Source organism: Canis lupus, chromosome 5 (assembly GCF_048164855.1).
Source record: "Canis lupus baileyi chromosome 5, mCanLup2.hap1, whole genome shotgun sequence".
NCBI classification, from domain to species: Eukaryota; Metazoa; Chordata; class Mammalia; order Carnivora; family Canidae; genus Canis; species Canis lupus.
The window spans coordinates 28,729,840-28,745,487 of NC_132842.1; the positions used below are offsets into that span (position 1 = coordinate 28,729,840).

The 15,648-nt window shown below is 39.5% G+C and overlaps 1 protein-coding gene across 3 annotated transcripts in view; it reads right to left on the minus strand.

Annotated features, from left to right (window-relative positions):
• Positions 1 to 318: 318 nt before the first annotated feature.
• TAF3 (TATA-box binding protein associated factor 3) overlaps positions 319 to 15,648 on the minus strand; it is a 180,172-nt gene continuing 164,842 nt past the window's right edge. For all 3 annotated transcript variants that reach the window (XM_072825874.1, XM_072825876.1, XM_072825875.1), the window contains 3 exons: positions 6,872 to 7,127; positions 3,279 to 3,385; positions 319 to 2,290 (listed from right to left, as the gene is read on the minus strand). In XM_072825874.1, coding sequence (XP_072681975.1) covers positions 2,176 to 2,290; positions 3,279 to 3,385; positions 6,872 to 7,127 — 478 coding nt within the window. In that variant the 3' untranslated portion in view covers positions 319 to 2,175. The remainder of the gene's footprint in view (positions 2,291 to 3,278; positions 3,386 to 6,871; positions 7,128 to 15,648) is intronic.

The window sequence follows — 15,648 nt, forward strand, 5'->3', positions numbered from 1 at the left end:
TCCATTACTAATCCCTTGAGCTATCCAGCCCCCTGAAAATGATTCTTTGGTTTTATTATTGCAAAGGCCATTTATAAAATCATGAACTGGATTTAGGAAAGCAACCATGAAATAGCAAGGGACAACAACTGATTGAAATTCCTTCAATGTATTATGGGCTGAAGTCTCTCGACAGTAGGACTGGGGGAAAGTCATATAGAGGCACCTCCATTCTTATTTCAGAAGTGTGACCGGCTCACTTAAACGTGGCAACTTTAGATCCACTGACCATGCCTCAAGGAACTAAATCCTGAATAAAGAAAATGGAAAAGCAAACTATGAAATAGCCAATAATCTTTATTTTGTACTTCCCCACCCCCATCCCTCTCCAAAAAGCACTAATGGGTATATCTGTGCATGTGAAAATACTGTATAAAGTATTTAGGATGATCTCAAATTAATAAAACAAACAAAAAAAAACCCCCACACATAGCTCGACATAGATGTTTCGTTTCTTTGTAGGGATAGAAACATTTTGGCTTCTAGAACAAGGAGGGCAGTGAAATACTGCACCCTTAAAAGGTCGGCTCCATTTCCACTGATTTGCAATTTAACATTCATGGCAGAAAACCTCATTTCTCTGACCACATAATAAGTCTTAAAATATGACTAATTCACACACTAATATCAATTTACTTGGCGTTAAAAAAATTCACAATTTCTATTAATATATTTGTTTTAGGTTCAAAGCCCATATTGTAGCATTCAAGATATCCATTACACTGGCCCAAATTGGGATTATTTCAAAATCAAGTAAAAGTCCATATTTATTCCAAAGTTGCTAAAATATGCTAATAAAGTTAAATTTGATGTTTTACATTAAAAATAAAATATTTGGTTTATCTCTCAGACATCTATAACATATAATAAATAGTGGGCAGTATAGTAATATAATAAAGTTTTGTGATACCCTGAAATTTGATGAGTTTTCTTTAAAAAAAAATCATAATATACTTCATTTCAGCCTTTTAAACCACAATCTCAATGAACAGATTTGCAGAAATAAAACAATATAAACACAAAATGCTACAGTCTATGTTTTTTCGTTTCCTGTTTTTTGTAGTTTTTTTTTTTTTTTTTTTTTTAACTTTGGGGAATCTACATGTCCGTTTCATAAAAGTAAGTCAAAGAAACTTAGAGATAACAAAACAATTTCAAATCATAAAGAATGGATTTAAATTGCCTTGTTTTCCTTCCAACTGCTAGGGCCCTCCTCCCCACAGCGACCAGGGCACCGGGCGGGTTCAGCTCAAGGTAGATTACTTGGAACTATGGCTCTGTTTCTAGCCTTCTTCGCTTATGTACAGCAGTAATTACAGACATGGCTGAAATCACCGTGGATTTCAGAGAAAGCCAGAATTAAACACGATAAAAATTTAAAAAATAACTACTTCATAAATATTTATTATTTACATTAGGGGGGAGATCTGCTAGTCGGGGGAGTTTTTGTACAAGTCGATGAAATGTAGAAGCAAGTGAGAACGCCAGCAGTTTAGAGAAGGGCATGGGGACGATGGCCACAAACGTAGAAAACACGTGCGAGTCAACAAAAATAATCTGCGCAAAAAGCAAACAGGACATGATAGAAACCTTTTTCTTAAAAAATAGAAGGTATTTCACAAAGGCCTGAACATTTTACATGTTAGTACTAAAAATGGGGGGCGGGGGCAGGGAAGCTTCATATATTTTCATCACAAAAATATTTACCGGCACTCCAAGTGGAGTGTTCTCTTCTGTCGTTATGATTATCTTACTAGAGAGGGGAAGAGGTGGCAAACTGTACAGACTATTGACGTCCAGGAGTTACAGTAGAGGCAGCTGACACATATCTTCTCATCTAATACCTTAACGAAAAGGCCCTGGAGAGAATAAAGAAAATCAGAAGGGAAGATTACGGTCTTTTTATTAATAATACTTGTCACTGGTAATAGAAAAGTGGGGCGTGGCGGTCCTGGGCCACGCCTCGACTCAAGTCTCTCTGCAGTCACACTGCCGGGTGGTCCCGGGGCACAATCCAGGGTGGCCGCTGCGTTCTTGTCCCCGGTCACCAGAGGTTCGCTCTCTGCAGGGATCCGGGCGGTGGACAGGCCGCCAGACCTGCACCAACTCCCCTCTGAGGCCACGCCGCAGGACGTGTCAGTGGGCCCGGTGCTTTCGCTTTTTGTGCTTTTTGTCCTTCTTCTTGTTGGCACACTTGGGGCAGAACCACTGCATCTCTTCTGGTGGTGCAGCCATTATTCCGACACACGGCCTACACAGGTAGGGAACAAACAAGATTTTGGATGAAGAAGCTTTATTTATGGACATATTCCTTCCCTGTGTGTATAATTTTAAATAATTAGATCATCTTTAGGTCTGGAGCATGTCTAGCAGGGTCCAGGCTGAACAGCTCCGACTTGGGAGGTGTGGTGGCTGGGCAGGGGGGTGACTGTGCCTGGGTGGCCCTTCCTGCCACCATGCTGCAGGAATTAGCTATCATTCCCCTTTTTAGACAGAAGCAGGCTGGTTCTTCTTTTATCTTATAGGTACATCCTATATCATGTGGCTGAGTGGATTTCTATCTTTTTATATCTTATTTTTAAACTGTAAAATGAGGAGATTATTCACATACATTCTGGCAGCGTTTGCTTAGTTTGGGGGCGCTGTTGGAGAGGTCGGACAGGCAGACAAGCCATGTCTTCCTGCACCTTGTGACTTGCTTACCAAGGGCATCCCTCAAGGCTACTGTCAAGTGCTGAGGCTTATAGAATATTACTGGAAAAAAAGGAAAGGGAAACCCCTTATCTCCTTTTTTTTTTTTCCTTTAAAGATTTTATTCATTTGAGAGAGAATGAGAGAGAGCACAAATGGAGGTAAGGCAGAGGGAAAAGCAGATTCCCCACTGAGCAGGGAGCTGGATGAGACTCAATCCCAGGACCCGGAGATTGTGACCTGAGCCCAAGGCAGATGCTCAACTGACTGAGCCACCCAGGTGCCCTTCCATTTTTTTTTTTTTTTTTAATAAGAAGGATATATAGGCTAGGCAAAATATTTGGAATTTAGGTTGAAGAACAACACTTCAAAGATTGTCGATTTTTACAATTAATAGTAATTACATGTTATTCTTACTGTGATTTTGCTCCCTGCACTGCCCTAGGATGGTAGTGGAACGGAGAGAGTGTCCAGGATGGATCGTGGTCACCGCTGTGCCCTGAGGAGCTCCCCCTTGCAGCCAGCCTGGCCCGGCCCACAGCACTCACCAGTGATACCAGTCGTCACAGTCGTCACAGCCGATCATGGGACTCCCGTCGTCGGGCTTGTTGCATCCAGGACAGATCCAGATCTGATTCCCCCATTCATCTCGGATCTGAGGATTTTTAAATGGGAGGATGGGAAAAGGGGGACAAAGACAGACGGAATGTGAAAAAAGAACCAAAAAGAGAGCAGGGTAAGAATGATTAGCGCTTTATCCTGTGAGCCTCATAAACAAGCAAGCGGTTTAACAATTCACTGAAGCCATGATCGCGATCATCCCTACCCCGGGATCACATGAAGAAGAGAGAGCTACTACGTACTCAGTGAGAAGACACTTCTAATGAGTATTTTATACTCTCTTTTGTAAGTCATAAAAACAAAGCATTTTATCACCAGTTCTATGCACTGTATGACCTGTAGCCACTTTGATCTAAAAGCTACCACAGACATGTAAGTCGGTGCTAATCACGGTCATCGTGGCAGTGACGGTGGATATTTCTGAAAGCTACAAACCTCGATCGTATGCAGCTTTCTCAGTCACATTCACGGGCATGGAATTAATACATGCAGCCCAATGTGCGTGTATCACCTTATTACTTATTAGCCAAGCCCTTCTCCTGAACTAGCTGATAAGATCAAGGATATAAAAGAGCTGTTACTAAGTAACTTTCCATTCCCTTTATGACATTTTCAGTAAAGCACAATCAACTAAAGGGCAAATAGAATAAGGGGCGCAGGAGGCCAACGAGGTACACATTTTAACATCATTTTGTTATGAATGTGGTGAGCTCTGGCGTTTGCTTTCCCTAACCTCGCAGTTCCAAATAAGAAGCATCCGTAAGTCGCTTCCTCAAATTCCACATTAACAAAACCAATCTGGAAGAAGCAAATCTAGGACGGGCCTCCTGAACACAGTAATGACTACAAGCTGATTTTCAAAAGTTTTTACAGTCACACGGCAAATGGTCTCATTCAGTTTGTTTTGCAAAGTATAGTTGGTTCCTAGCTTTTCGGATACAACACTGACTAGATATTCAGAAAAGAAGGGCTCTCTTTGAGTGTGGTGGGTATACTGGGGACACAGATGCTTCATTCCACTGATGTGCTATTTTAAGGCTGACCATTTTTGGAAGGGTCTCTACCAAAGGCAAGCTACACTGATCTGAAAGCTTCCTGAAGAAGCCTGTGGGCAGCTACGTATCTGGTTTCACCCTCTGCTTCTCAGGGCAGAGAACCACCAGTTCTCTGGTGCCAGCTGTCTAGGGTTAAGACTGGTCCAGCATCCTATGCCCTGCAGCGGCCACGCATGGCCAGCCCTGCTGCTGGTTGACCTCTCTTGAAATGAGAAGGCCATAACTCTGTTGCTACAAGAGAAATTGGCCATAGCATCCTTAATAACTAACATCTAACCAGTGTACTGAGCTCTTCAAACATCTGACTTTGTTTACTCATCCTGAAACAACCCTTGGATACGTGAAGAATGGGGAAGCTGGAGCTGGGGGAACGTGAGCAACACTACAGTGGTCACTATAAAGTCCCACTATCAGGCAGTGACAAAATCAGCCTTTTTGCTCAATAGCCTATGTTGCTCAATAGCCCAAAACACACATTTTGTTCTCTGTCTACAAAGTGTCTCTGAGGAGATACAAGGCATTCCATCCATGTTGCCTATGCCAATTGGATCCATCACCAGGGAGTTAGCCCTAAAGTCCTCTGGAGAATCAGAAGGATAGAACACATTGTATTGATCATCTAGTCTAATTACAGATGAAGCAACGGAGGTAGAAGAAGTTATATATGAAATCAAGGGGTGATGTGACCTCAATTTAAACACCCAGGACAGGGATCCCTGGGTGGTGCAGCGGTTTAGCACCTGCCTTTGGCCCAGGGCATGATCCTGGAGACTTGGGATCGAATCCCACGTCGGGCTCCCAGTGCATGGAGCCTACTTCTCCCTCTGCCTATGTCTCTGCCTCTCTCTCTCTCTCTCTCTGTGTGTGTGACTATCATAAAAAAAAAAAAACAAAAAAAAAAAAACAAAAAAAAAAAAACAAAAAAAAAACCACCCAGGACAACTGGTCCTTGAATGGGCTAGTTCGATGATCACAGATTTTTTTTTTAAAAGACAGAGAGAGCGAGAGAGCGAGTATGCGTATGAGTGGGGTGGGGCAGAGGGAGATGGAGAATCTCAAGCAGGTTCTACACTCGGCACAGAGCTTAAAAAGCTGGGCTTGATCTCATGACCCTGAGATCACGACCTGAGCAGAAACCAAGAGGATGCTTAACTGACTGAGCTGCCCAGGTGCCTCGATGATCACAAATTTTAGCGCATCTTCTATTTTTGCCTTGAATTGCCAATTTAATATTTTTCTGTTAATTTTTCATGTCTTTATATCCTCCCTCAGTACTTTTGAGATTTTCTTTTTATCCTTTATATCATTAGAATTCCTCAAAAGTGTAATGATTTATTGAAATTTCTATTGAAATTGCCTAAAAGAGAAAATATTTATCTGATTTATAATAACTGTCAGAGTCCTACTTCCCAATCCTATCTAGTCAGACAGATCTGTGCATCAGGAGGCTGACAGGTCACAGTCTACATATTTGGTGGCACAGCAGTATCAGTATATGTAGTGCCTCTGTGCGCCTAAAATCTTTGTGTTGTATATACGTATGTCATTCCACACTTATACAAAGGATGCATTTATAAACACACTTCATTACTAGCCTGACTTTAGGACTTGAGTAAGACCTGATATATTAAGTATGGGGAAAATACCTGACAACAGTCCCATGACAACAATGTGAACTCATTAAGAAGCTGAGTTTTACCATCTGAAGACATGCTTAGATACTTAAGAAGCCCTGTGGTTTGAAAGTTCATTTCCTTAACATGAAGGTCCTGAAGGTCTAGAGTATCCTAGACCTTCACCAGTGAAATACTATAAATTAGCACCTTTACCTAGAAACAGCATCTGGCCCATATGATCTGTGTACATTATGTAACTTATACTTTTTTAAAAATTTTTATTTATTTATGATAGTCACACACACACACACACACAGAGGCAGAGAAACAGGCAGAGGGAGAAGCAGGCTCCATGCACTGGGAGCCCGATGTGGGATTCGATCCCAGGTCTCCAGGATCACGCCCTGGGCCAAAGGCAGGCGTCAAACTGCTGCGCCACCCAGGGATCCCCGTAACTTATACTCTTAAGTGAATAATTGGTTGAACGAGAAATTCAATGTGGGATTTGAATATCACTATTCATCCCTATATTTATATGTTGTCATTGTTGCATATACATATAAAACAATACAAACTAAAGAAAAACAATGCTGTGATACTGATTTGACATATGATTGACAATGATTTGATTATTTATGTATACTAAATATGCAAATACCTTAATACAATACTTTACAGCCCAAAGCTTGAAAATGCAGTGGAAATACCTTTCTGGTCATAAAGAATTGCCTCTGAAATTCGGTAGTGACACATAAGACACCGCTTGGTAACTGAAAACATTTTCACGGTGGAAGAGCAAGCTCGGAGGTGCCTCCTGCTTAGCTACGACAGAAATAAAAGGCAGCGTACCACGTAAGTGCTGACGGTCTCCGTGACCACACTTCGGACCGGGGCTTTGGAGGTTCCGGCTCCAGATATGGCTGGGGATGAGGCCGGCATCAAAGCTGGGGCCGCGGCGGACTGCGTGAGGAGCGGCGAAGGCACCGGGGCAGGGGCGACGTGCATAGGGACAGGGGCAGGGGCTGCTGCAGGCGGTGGGGTCTTGGGTCTACTCAGAGAAGGGGATGGTTTAGCTTCAGGGGCTGGGACCACTTTGCTGATGACACTGTCAACAAGAGAGAAAGGGAGAAGTCACAACAGATGGTACAGTCAAATCAGGCATTTCAAACATTATTACAGAAGAACTTTCTTCTTCTAGGAGCAAAATACTCTTCTAAGCAAGCAGCTGGGGACAGCCACAGAGGCCCCTGTTCCCCTCTTAGCTTGGTCAGAGTCAGGCCTGGGGAGAAGGGTGAGTACCAGTGGTGAGGGACGCTCCCTGGGAGGCAAGAGTAGCCACGGCTCCCTTCCTACTGTTTTCAGCTGGCAGGTCTCCGGAGTGTGCATCCTTGGGACTCACACAGGGCAGACCTGAGCTCAAACCCCAGGTCTGCCCCATGCTAGTCCCGTGAGACTGTGGAAACCACTTTGAAATACTGGGCCTGAGCACCAAGGCAGGTATAATCCTGGGCACTTTACACATATCACCTCACCCAGTCTTCACAACAGCTTCAAAGAAGTTACCGTGATCCCATTTCATTGATGAGAAAACAGGATTAGAGAGAGGAATAGGGGTACATGGGTGGCAGATTTTGGACCAAGGTCTATTCGATTCCAAATTCTTTCTTCATGTTTTTTAAAAAAATTCCTTATTTGAAAGAAAAAAGTTATACACAATTTTGAGCAGAAAGAAAACAGTATCACAGATAGTTCAGGAAATGGAGATACACAGACATACGCCCTTTGCCACATTCCCTCCTGATCACCCTTCCTCCTCCCCAAGTAACCACTGTCCTCAAGCTTCCAAGTATGTTCTGTATTTCTGCTGTTTGTAGAGACCTACAAACAATATATACCATTTTATGTTTTCCAACTATATAAACAATGTTGCACTATATTTATCCTTTGCAATTAGCTTTTCCTTCATTTTCTTTTATTGAGATATAGTTGACATATAACCTTGTATAAGTTTGAGGTGTACAATGTGTTAGATTGATACATGGCAATGATTATTATAGTAATAATATGATTATTATAGTAGGGTCAGCGAATACCTTTATCATGTTACACAATTATTTCTTTTTTGTGTTGAGAACATTTAAGGTCTAATCTCTTAGTAACTTAGAAGTTTATAATATAGTAATGTTGACTATAGTCTCCTTGCTCTCTGCATTAGATTTCCAGAACTTACTTGTCTACCGACTGTCTACTTAGTTTTAGGTCTCTTGATTTATCCGTGGTGATATATACATATAGATCTATATAATATATAGATCTATATTATTAATCTTAATTGTTATATAGTATTCTGTGGTATGAGTAAGTCCAAGGGTTTGTGCCCACCGCCCTACTGAAGGTAAAATATGCTACTTTGTAAGTGTTTTAACTTGGAAACATGGTGAAGAATTTCCCCAGGCTATCTTCCCAGGAATAAAGTTGCTGGGTTACAGGGCATGCACATTCTCATCTCTATCAGGAATCCCAAGCTGTTCCTAAAGTGACTGCACCAACTTATCTCCTCTTTATACCATCCTGCACTGAACTTTCCAAGTCCTGCTTGCTGATCAACAAAGTGTGAATATAGACAGCAGCCTCTGAGGGTTACAGTGAGTACCTGGATATAGAGAAACATGCCAAACACCTTTAAATATGAAGTGTGAACACCAGCATTATATTGATGGCTGCTGCTCATGACAATCCCTGACATCACCATTATCAGACTGTATCTTTCCACCTTCTTAAAGTCTTAGTTTAGAAAGCACCTCCACTAAAAAGCACTAATTCTTTGCTACTCTCATTAGAAGTTTATAAAACATTAAATTACTTTAAAAGTTACGTGATGTAAGCAAGATGGTCCTAACAACTCTAACAACCTCTGGTCCTAACAACTACACAATACCATCTCTCTCACTGCTCACTGAATGCGTTTTGCCTTACTTATAGGGGGAGAGTTCAAAGACTTGACTATGGGCATATTTATATCCATAGTGCAAGCACTCCTTATGTTTATAGTTACACTAAAATGTTACACACTATTTTTGGAGGCAATTTCCCATAATGGTTTGAAATATAGGTGCTGGAACCAAAACTAAAGGAAAAGCAGGAACCCAGAGAAATAAGTAGAACACAGATGTTTTGCCCCGAGGGCGAGTGTGCATACCGCAAATCTGATCTTTGGCTTTGATAAAGAGGACAGGTTTCAAAGCCTAGGCCTGCCAAAGTGGAAAGTCTAATAGAACTCCCATCCCACATTAAAAACTCCCAACTGGCTACACTGATTAAGTAAGAATGAGTCAGAGCCTTGTGAATTCTTAGCTCTGCTGGTCTGGGACACTGTATTTAAAGTGCTCTGGACTTATAATGTGCCTAGGTACCCAGCACTAATCATCTCGAGAGGAAGTAACTTAAAATCTAAGCCTTCTATTATCAATACAGATAATTATTAAGGAAAAAAAAAGCAGCACACAATCAAAGAAAACCAAACGTAAGAGAAGGCAAGATAGCATCAGGGAGAACAAGAAGCTAACAGATAGAATAAAGAGACCCTTAAAGACCACACAGTAGAATTATCAACTACAACAACTCTGCCTACAACATTAAAAATAAATAAAAGGCAAAGTGTGACATTACCTGCAGGTAATATAAAGATTGATTAGCAGATTTGAAAAGAAATGAACTGACTTAGAAATGAAAAATACAGCAACAAATTTACTCTCAGCAGAATGAGAGAACTATAAACTCAGTAAGAAGATAGAAGAAATCATGTAGAATGTAGCTTGGAGGGGCAAGGAGAGAATATGATAAATTGCTGCATGTTTAATAATTACTATACATTTAATCATAATTCTAGAGAAAGAATGGGGCAGAGACAAAATGTTAATAAGAATATCTGGGGACTTTTATGGAATGGATACCAATCCATAGACTTGGTGAAGCCCAGAGTCCCAATCAAGATAGAGAAAGGAAAATCTTGGGACGCCTGGGTGGCTCAGCAGTTTAGTGCAAGCCTTCGGTCCAGGGTGTGATCCTGGGGTCCCGGGATCTAGTCCCACATCGGGCTCCCTGCATAATAAATGCTTCTCCTCCTGCCTATGTCTCTGTCTCTCTCTGTTTCTGTCATGAATAAATAAAATCTTAAAAAAAAAAAAAAGAAAGGGAAATCTGCACCTAGACACATCAGAGTGAAACTATAAAATATCACAAAGAGGAAAGTCTGAGGAATGGTCATAGGGGAAGAAGAATAGTACTTTCAAAGAAACAGATGACAGCTGACTTCTCCACAGCAACAATGCAACTGGAAGAACAGTGGAATCCCATCTTCCCTGTGCTGGGGAAACCTGCATTTTGTCTTTGTAAACTCCCAAAATAAGGATCAAATAAAAGACATCTTCAGGCAAGGAAAATCTAAGGCCTTGCCAACAGTGGATCCTTACTAAAAGAAATTCTAAAGGAGTGATTCTCAAATGTTCTGAAAGTCTTAGCGACCACTTCACATTCTTAAAATGACTGAAAAACCCAAGGAACTATTGCTTACGTGTAGCGCATCTGTCAGTATTTGCCATATTATTATTATTATTTAAAATTTTATTTATTCGTGTGCGCACGAGAGAGAGAGAGAGAGAGAGAGAGAGGGGCAGAGACACAAGCAGAGGGAGAAGCAGGCTCCATGCAGGGAGCCCAATGTGGGACTCAATCCCAGGACTCCAGGATCATGCCCTGGGCTGAAGGCAGATGTTCAACTGCTGAGCCACCCAGGCGTCCCTTATTTGCCATATTAAAAACCAAAACTGAGATTTTAAGAAAATATGTAGTTACTAAATCATTTAAAAGTAAGAATAAGAAACTCATTACATATTAATAGACAGCATTTTTTTAAAAACAATTTTCGGAGAAGACTAGCACTAGCTTCATAGTTTTGCAAATCTCCTTAATGTAATTGGAGAGGGGAGGAACATGTTAAAGGCCTTTATAGATAATTGTGTAAAATTTTCCATACTGCACCAAAATACAATGAGTGATAGTTTCTTAAGGTAGTTGCTATGTGAAACCTGAAATCATATTGGTAAGCTTTTCATATTGTGTTACATTAAAATTCATTGAACTGCTAAGCACTTTGAAAAGTTATTTTACCCACACATTTCAATATACAATATTAAAATATCACACTTGTTGGTGTTATCATCATCTCGTCAAAAATGCCTTGGAGCACCGAGTAGCTGTCAAATTTTAATATGTTTTCCAAGACTCTAGACTCTAATTTTTACTTAAAAGCTGCTATTTTATCATTTGTTACACATAATCATAGGTATTTTCCATGAAATAACAGTCTTCCTTTGTTCATTTTTGAGGAAATGTTGGCCAGGTATCCAAGTCTGAATAGCCATTGTCTGTCAGTTACTCTTTCAAGTAAAAATGGTATCTTGAAAAAAGATGCCAGCTGAGTTTGCAACTTAAATACTCAAGACAACTATCACATTTTAGTATGGAGGGAAAGTGTTTTATGAGCATTTCCTATTTCATCACTGTCCACTTCACCACACAAACCATTCAAAAGCTGTATATTCTGAGGGCCTATGCACCACTCTGAGCACCTCTGCTCTAAAAGATGTACTCCGGGAAAAGGAAAGTGATCCCATTAGAAGGTCTGAGATGCGAGGAAGAATGATAAACGTGTTGGTAAAGTTAAATAGACACTGACTAAAGTAAACAATAATAATATATTATGGCATTATTTAAAAAAGATAAAATACATGGAAATGGTAATACATAAATCAGCAGGGTTGAATACAGCTAAAGCATACTAATGTACTTCTATTATTTGAAAGGAGGTATAAAGGTATTCAATTTAAAATTTCTAGGTAACCATGTAAAGATTAGGAATGAAGTATAACTTCTAAACTAGTATGGAGAAAAATGAAATGTTAAAAAAAATAACCAATATGATAGAAGGAAAGGAGAAACCTAGAACAGTAAGACAAACAGAAAACCCCAAGTAAGGTGGACTATAACTTTAAAGATCGGTAATTATATCATGTAAATAAATGGCCTAAACAATTTACTGCTCAGATTGTGTAAAACAGTGAAACCTAACAGTATGCTATTTATAAGAGGCACATCTAACAGTGGAGCAATGGAAAGGCTGAAGGAAATGGCCAGCAAAAGAGGCATGTGGACACAAGGAAATATGACAGTACACAAAATACTTTGTAAGGCAACAACTACCGTGGTAAGGAAGGTTTCTTCATAATGGTAAAAGGTTTCAATGTGCCAGGAAAATACAATTTAAAACTTGAATGCACCTAGAAACATTTCCTTAAAACATACAAAGCAGAACCAATAGAACTGTAAGAAACAGACAAATCCACAAGTATAACTGGGGATTTTAGGATATCTATCTGGAACTGACAGAATAAATAGTTCAAAACCAGTAAAGAGGGGCCCCTGGGTGGTCCAGTCGTTGCAGCGTCTGCCTTCAGCTCAGGTCATGATCCTGTGGCCCTGGAATCAAGTCCCACATCAGGCTCCCTGCTCAGTGAAGTCTGTTCCTCCCTCTCCCTTGGCTCCTCCCTTTGCCTCTGCCCCTCCCCTGGCCTGTGTTCTCTTCTCTCTCACTCTCTCACAAACAAATAAAATCTTAACAAAACAAAACAAAACAAAACAATAAAGGTATATAAAGTTTGAACAAAATAAAAGAAATAATAAAACTGACCCAATGGACATTTAAAAAACTCTGTATTCAAACAAATAGACTATTTATTCTTTTCAAGAACACACTGAAAAAAACTGAGCAAAGAATTCCCATACGGCTGAAGAATCATTTGAATGGTATGTACACATACCTGTTACCTGGGCTATGCTAGTAGATCCTCAAAGGAATGTAAAGCCTTTTTTATTTTTATTTCTGTGTCCCTGGCACCTAACATGGTAACAGGCATTTGTAGGCACCTCATAAACCTGTTTATGTTTAATTTTACTAATCAAACAAACAAAAGCTTGTCCTGCAAGTAGAGGTTTCCTGGAAGAAATGATACATTTAGGATATTTTTCTAGTCATCAAAAATCACAGGAAAAAATTGTATAGTCATATGCACTATGATGTGGGAAGAAAGATGGATAAAGGACAGGAGAGGAAAATATGGGTGTCAATAAAGTGAGAAGAGAAGCGAAGAAATACCAGACAAGTTAGGAGAGTGGAAGAGAACCCAGGCACCTGCGGTTGTGGGTTCCACAGAGTTAATGGGTGGGGGTGGGGGGTGGGGAGGACAGGAAGAAGAAACAGTCTTGTGATCTGTGAGGACCAGAGGTGGAAATATGCCCCCAAATCTAAGTTATCGACAAGAGGAGGGTATTGGAGGGAAGGATATTTTCTATCTCCTACCTACTCATAGATGATGGGTGGGGATTTTCAAAAGGACATGTAAAGAATTTGTTCCTCTGATTATCACTTTGTTTCAACTTTACAATTAGCTATTCTAGTGGAAAATGTTTGCTGGAGGTAACAACCGAACCTGTTATCTAAAATGCTTTTTAGATAATTCATGTGATCTAATGGGCAATGATCATACAAAATTGAGAATTAGCTTTGTTTGAGTTGTAAGATGGTGTAGTTAATTTGGAAAAAAGATGACTCAAATTACAGGGTATATCGCAAACCATAAATTCTAAAGGGATTAAATATTTGGTAAAAGAAAACAGAAAACCATTAAAGTACCCCAACAAATGAGTAAACATATGTTTTTAATCTTGGGGTAGAGGAGGATTTTCTAAGTATCTCCGCAAAAGTAGATACCATAAAAGGAAACCCTGATTTGACTGTGCAAAAACTATAAATATCATAAGCAAAGGCAAAGACAAAATGGAGGAAAATTATTTGCAAAATACATGATAGAGAATTCAGTCCCTATTATAGAAAGAGTTGTTTCAAATTGAAACCAAAAAGACTAACATTCTTAATAAAACAGGAGCAAAGGACACAAACAGGTGATATAGAGTGAAAGAAACAAAAACCGCCAACAGGGAAAAAAAAAGGTTCTATATTCATGATAATCAAAGACATGACCATGAAAACAACAATAAAATACCTTTTTTTTGGTACAGATTAAAAAGATGTCAAGAGTCAAGATGGGGAATGGGAGGAATGGTCGGTTATAGCACTTCTGAATGGTTACCAAAACCTTAAAAAGGTACTAATCTTGACCAGCAATTCCATGTGTAGAAATTAATCCTAAGGAAATAATTAGACAACTAAGTAAAGATATGGGGAAAAGAATATTATTTATAGCATTGTTTATGATTGCCAAAAACCCGCAAACTACAATGACTGTAATTTAAAATACCCCCAAATAGGGGATTGTTTAAATAAATGAAGATAAACAAAAGACTAGTAATCTGAGATATCGCTCTCTCTCTCTCTCTCTCTCTCTCTCTCTCTCTCACACACACACACACACACACACACAAAGTTATGGATAGTCTGCATCAGAATCCAATTTTTGTAAGAAAAAAAGCAAATAAGAATGTATGAAAGAAGTAAAAAAGAATATAAATGTAAGGACATTCACACCAAAATTTCCTGAAATTGGCTCTGCATGGTGGGGTTGTAGATGGTTCCTTTTTCTTTTTTTAATTTTAAAAATGTTAATTCTAGTATAGTCAATACACATGCTATATTAGTTTCGGGTTATGATACAGTGGTAGGTTTTTTTCTTCCTTCCCGTTTATCTGTAATTATCATATGTATCTTGTGTAATAAAAAATTAAGTTAAAAACACTTGCCACAGTATACACATCTGAAATGTTGCTGGGAATTGTGAATAATGGTTTGAATTGCACATTTATGACTTATCCACTTTTCTGTATATATGTTACAGTTTATTTAATAAACTACTGGGAAAACACAACGGCTTGGCTAAAGCCTTCCAGCCAACTGCTGACCATGTTCTGGTCGTAGAAGTCCCAAGCTCAATTCAAAAGCTGCTCAATTTAGTGTATTTAAACTGAGTGTATTATCATTAACAGAGATAACAAGAAAAGGGTCAAGGGAGGAGAACCCCATAAAGCTAGGTTATTCTGGTACATAATTAAAATCATACATTTGAACAGCTTTGAGGTATTTTTTAAATTTTTTTTTTTTAATAGCTTTGAGGTATTAAGGTGGGTTCACAGTCTTGGGTCTTGTCTTTTCAAAGGAATACAATGTCCGCAGCTGCTCTGTATCTATATTACGTGCATATCTGTCTCCATCATTCACAGCAGCAGTACATTTCTTAGGAGTAATGTGGGTATCTTGTCTTTGAATTATTTGCAGTATAAAAGTGTCTTAATACATATTTATCAACTTTATTTTTTTAAATTTTATTTATTTATTCATGAGAGACAGAGAAAAAGGCAGAGACACAGAGGAAGAAGCAGGCCCCATACAGGAAGCCTGATGTGGGACTTGATCCCGGGTCTCCAGGATCACGCCCTGAGCCAAAGGCAGGTGCTTAACCGCTGAGCCACCCAAGCGTCCCTATTTATCAGCTTTAATAAGTGTAGTGCCTAATGTTGGGTCGAGAACTCTTAGAAATAAATATCTTATTCTTCAA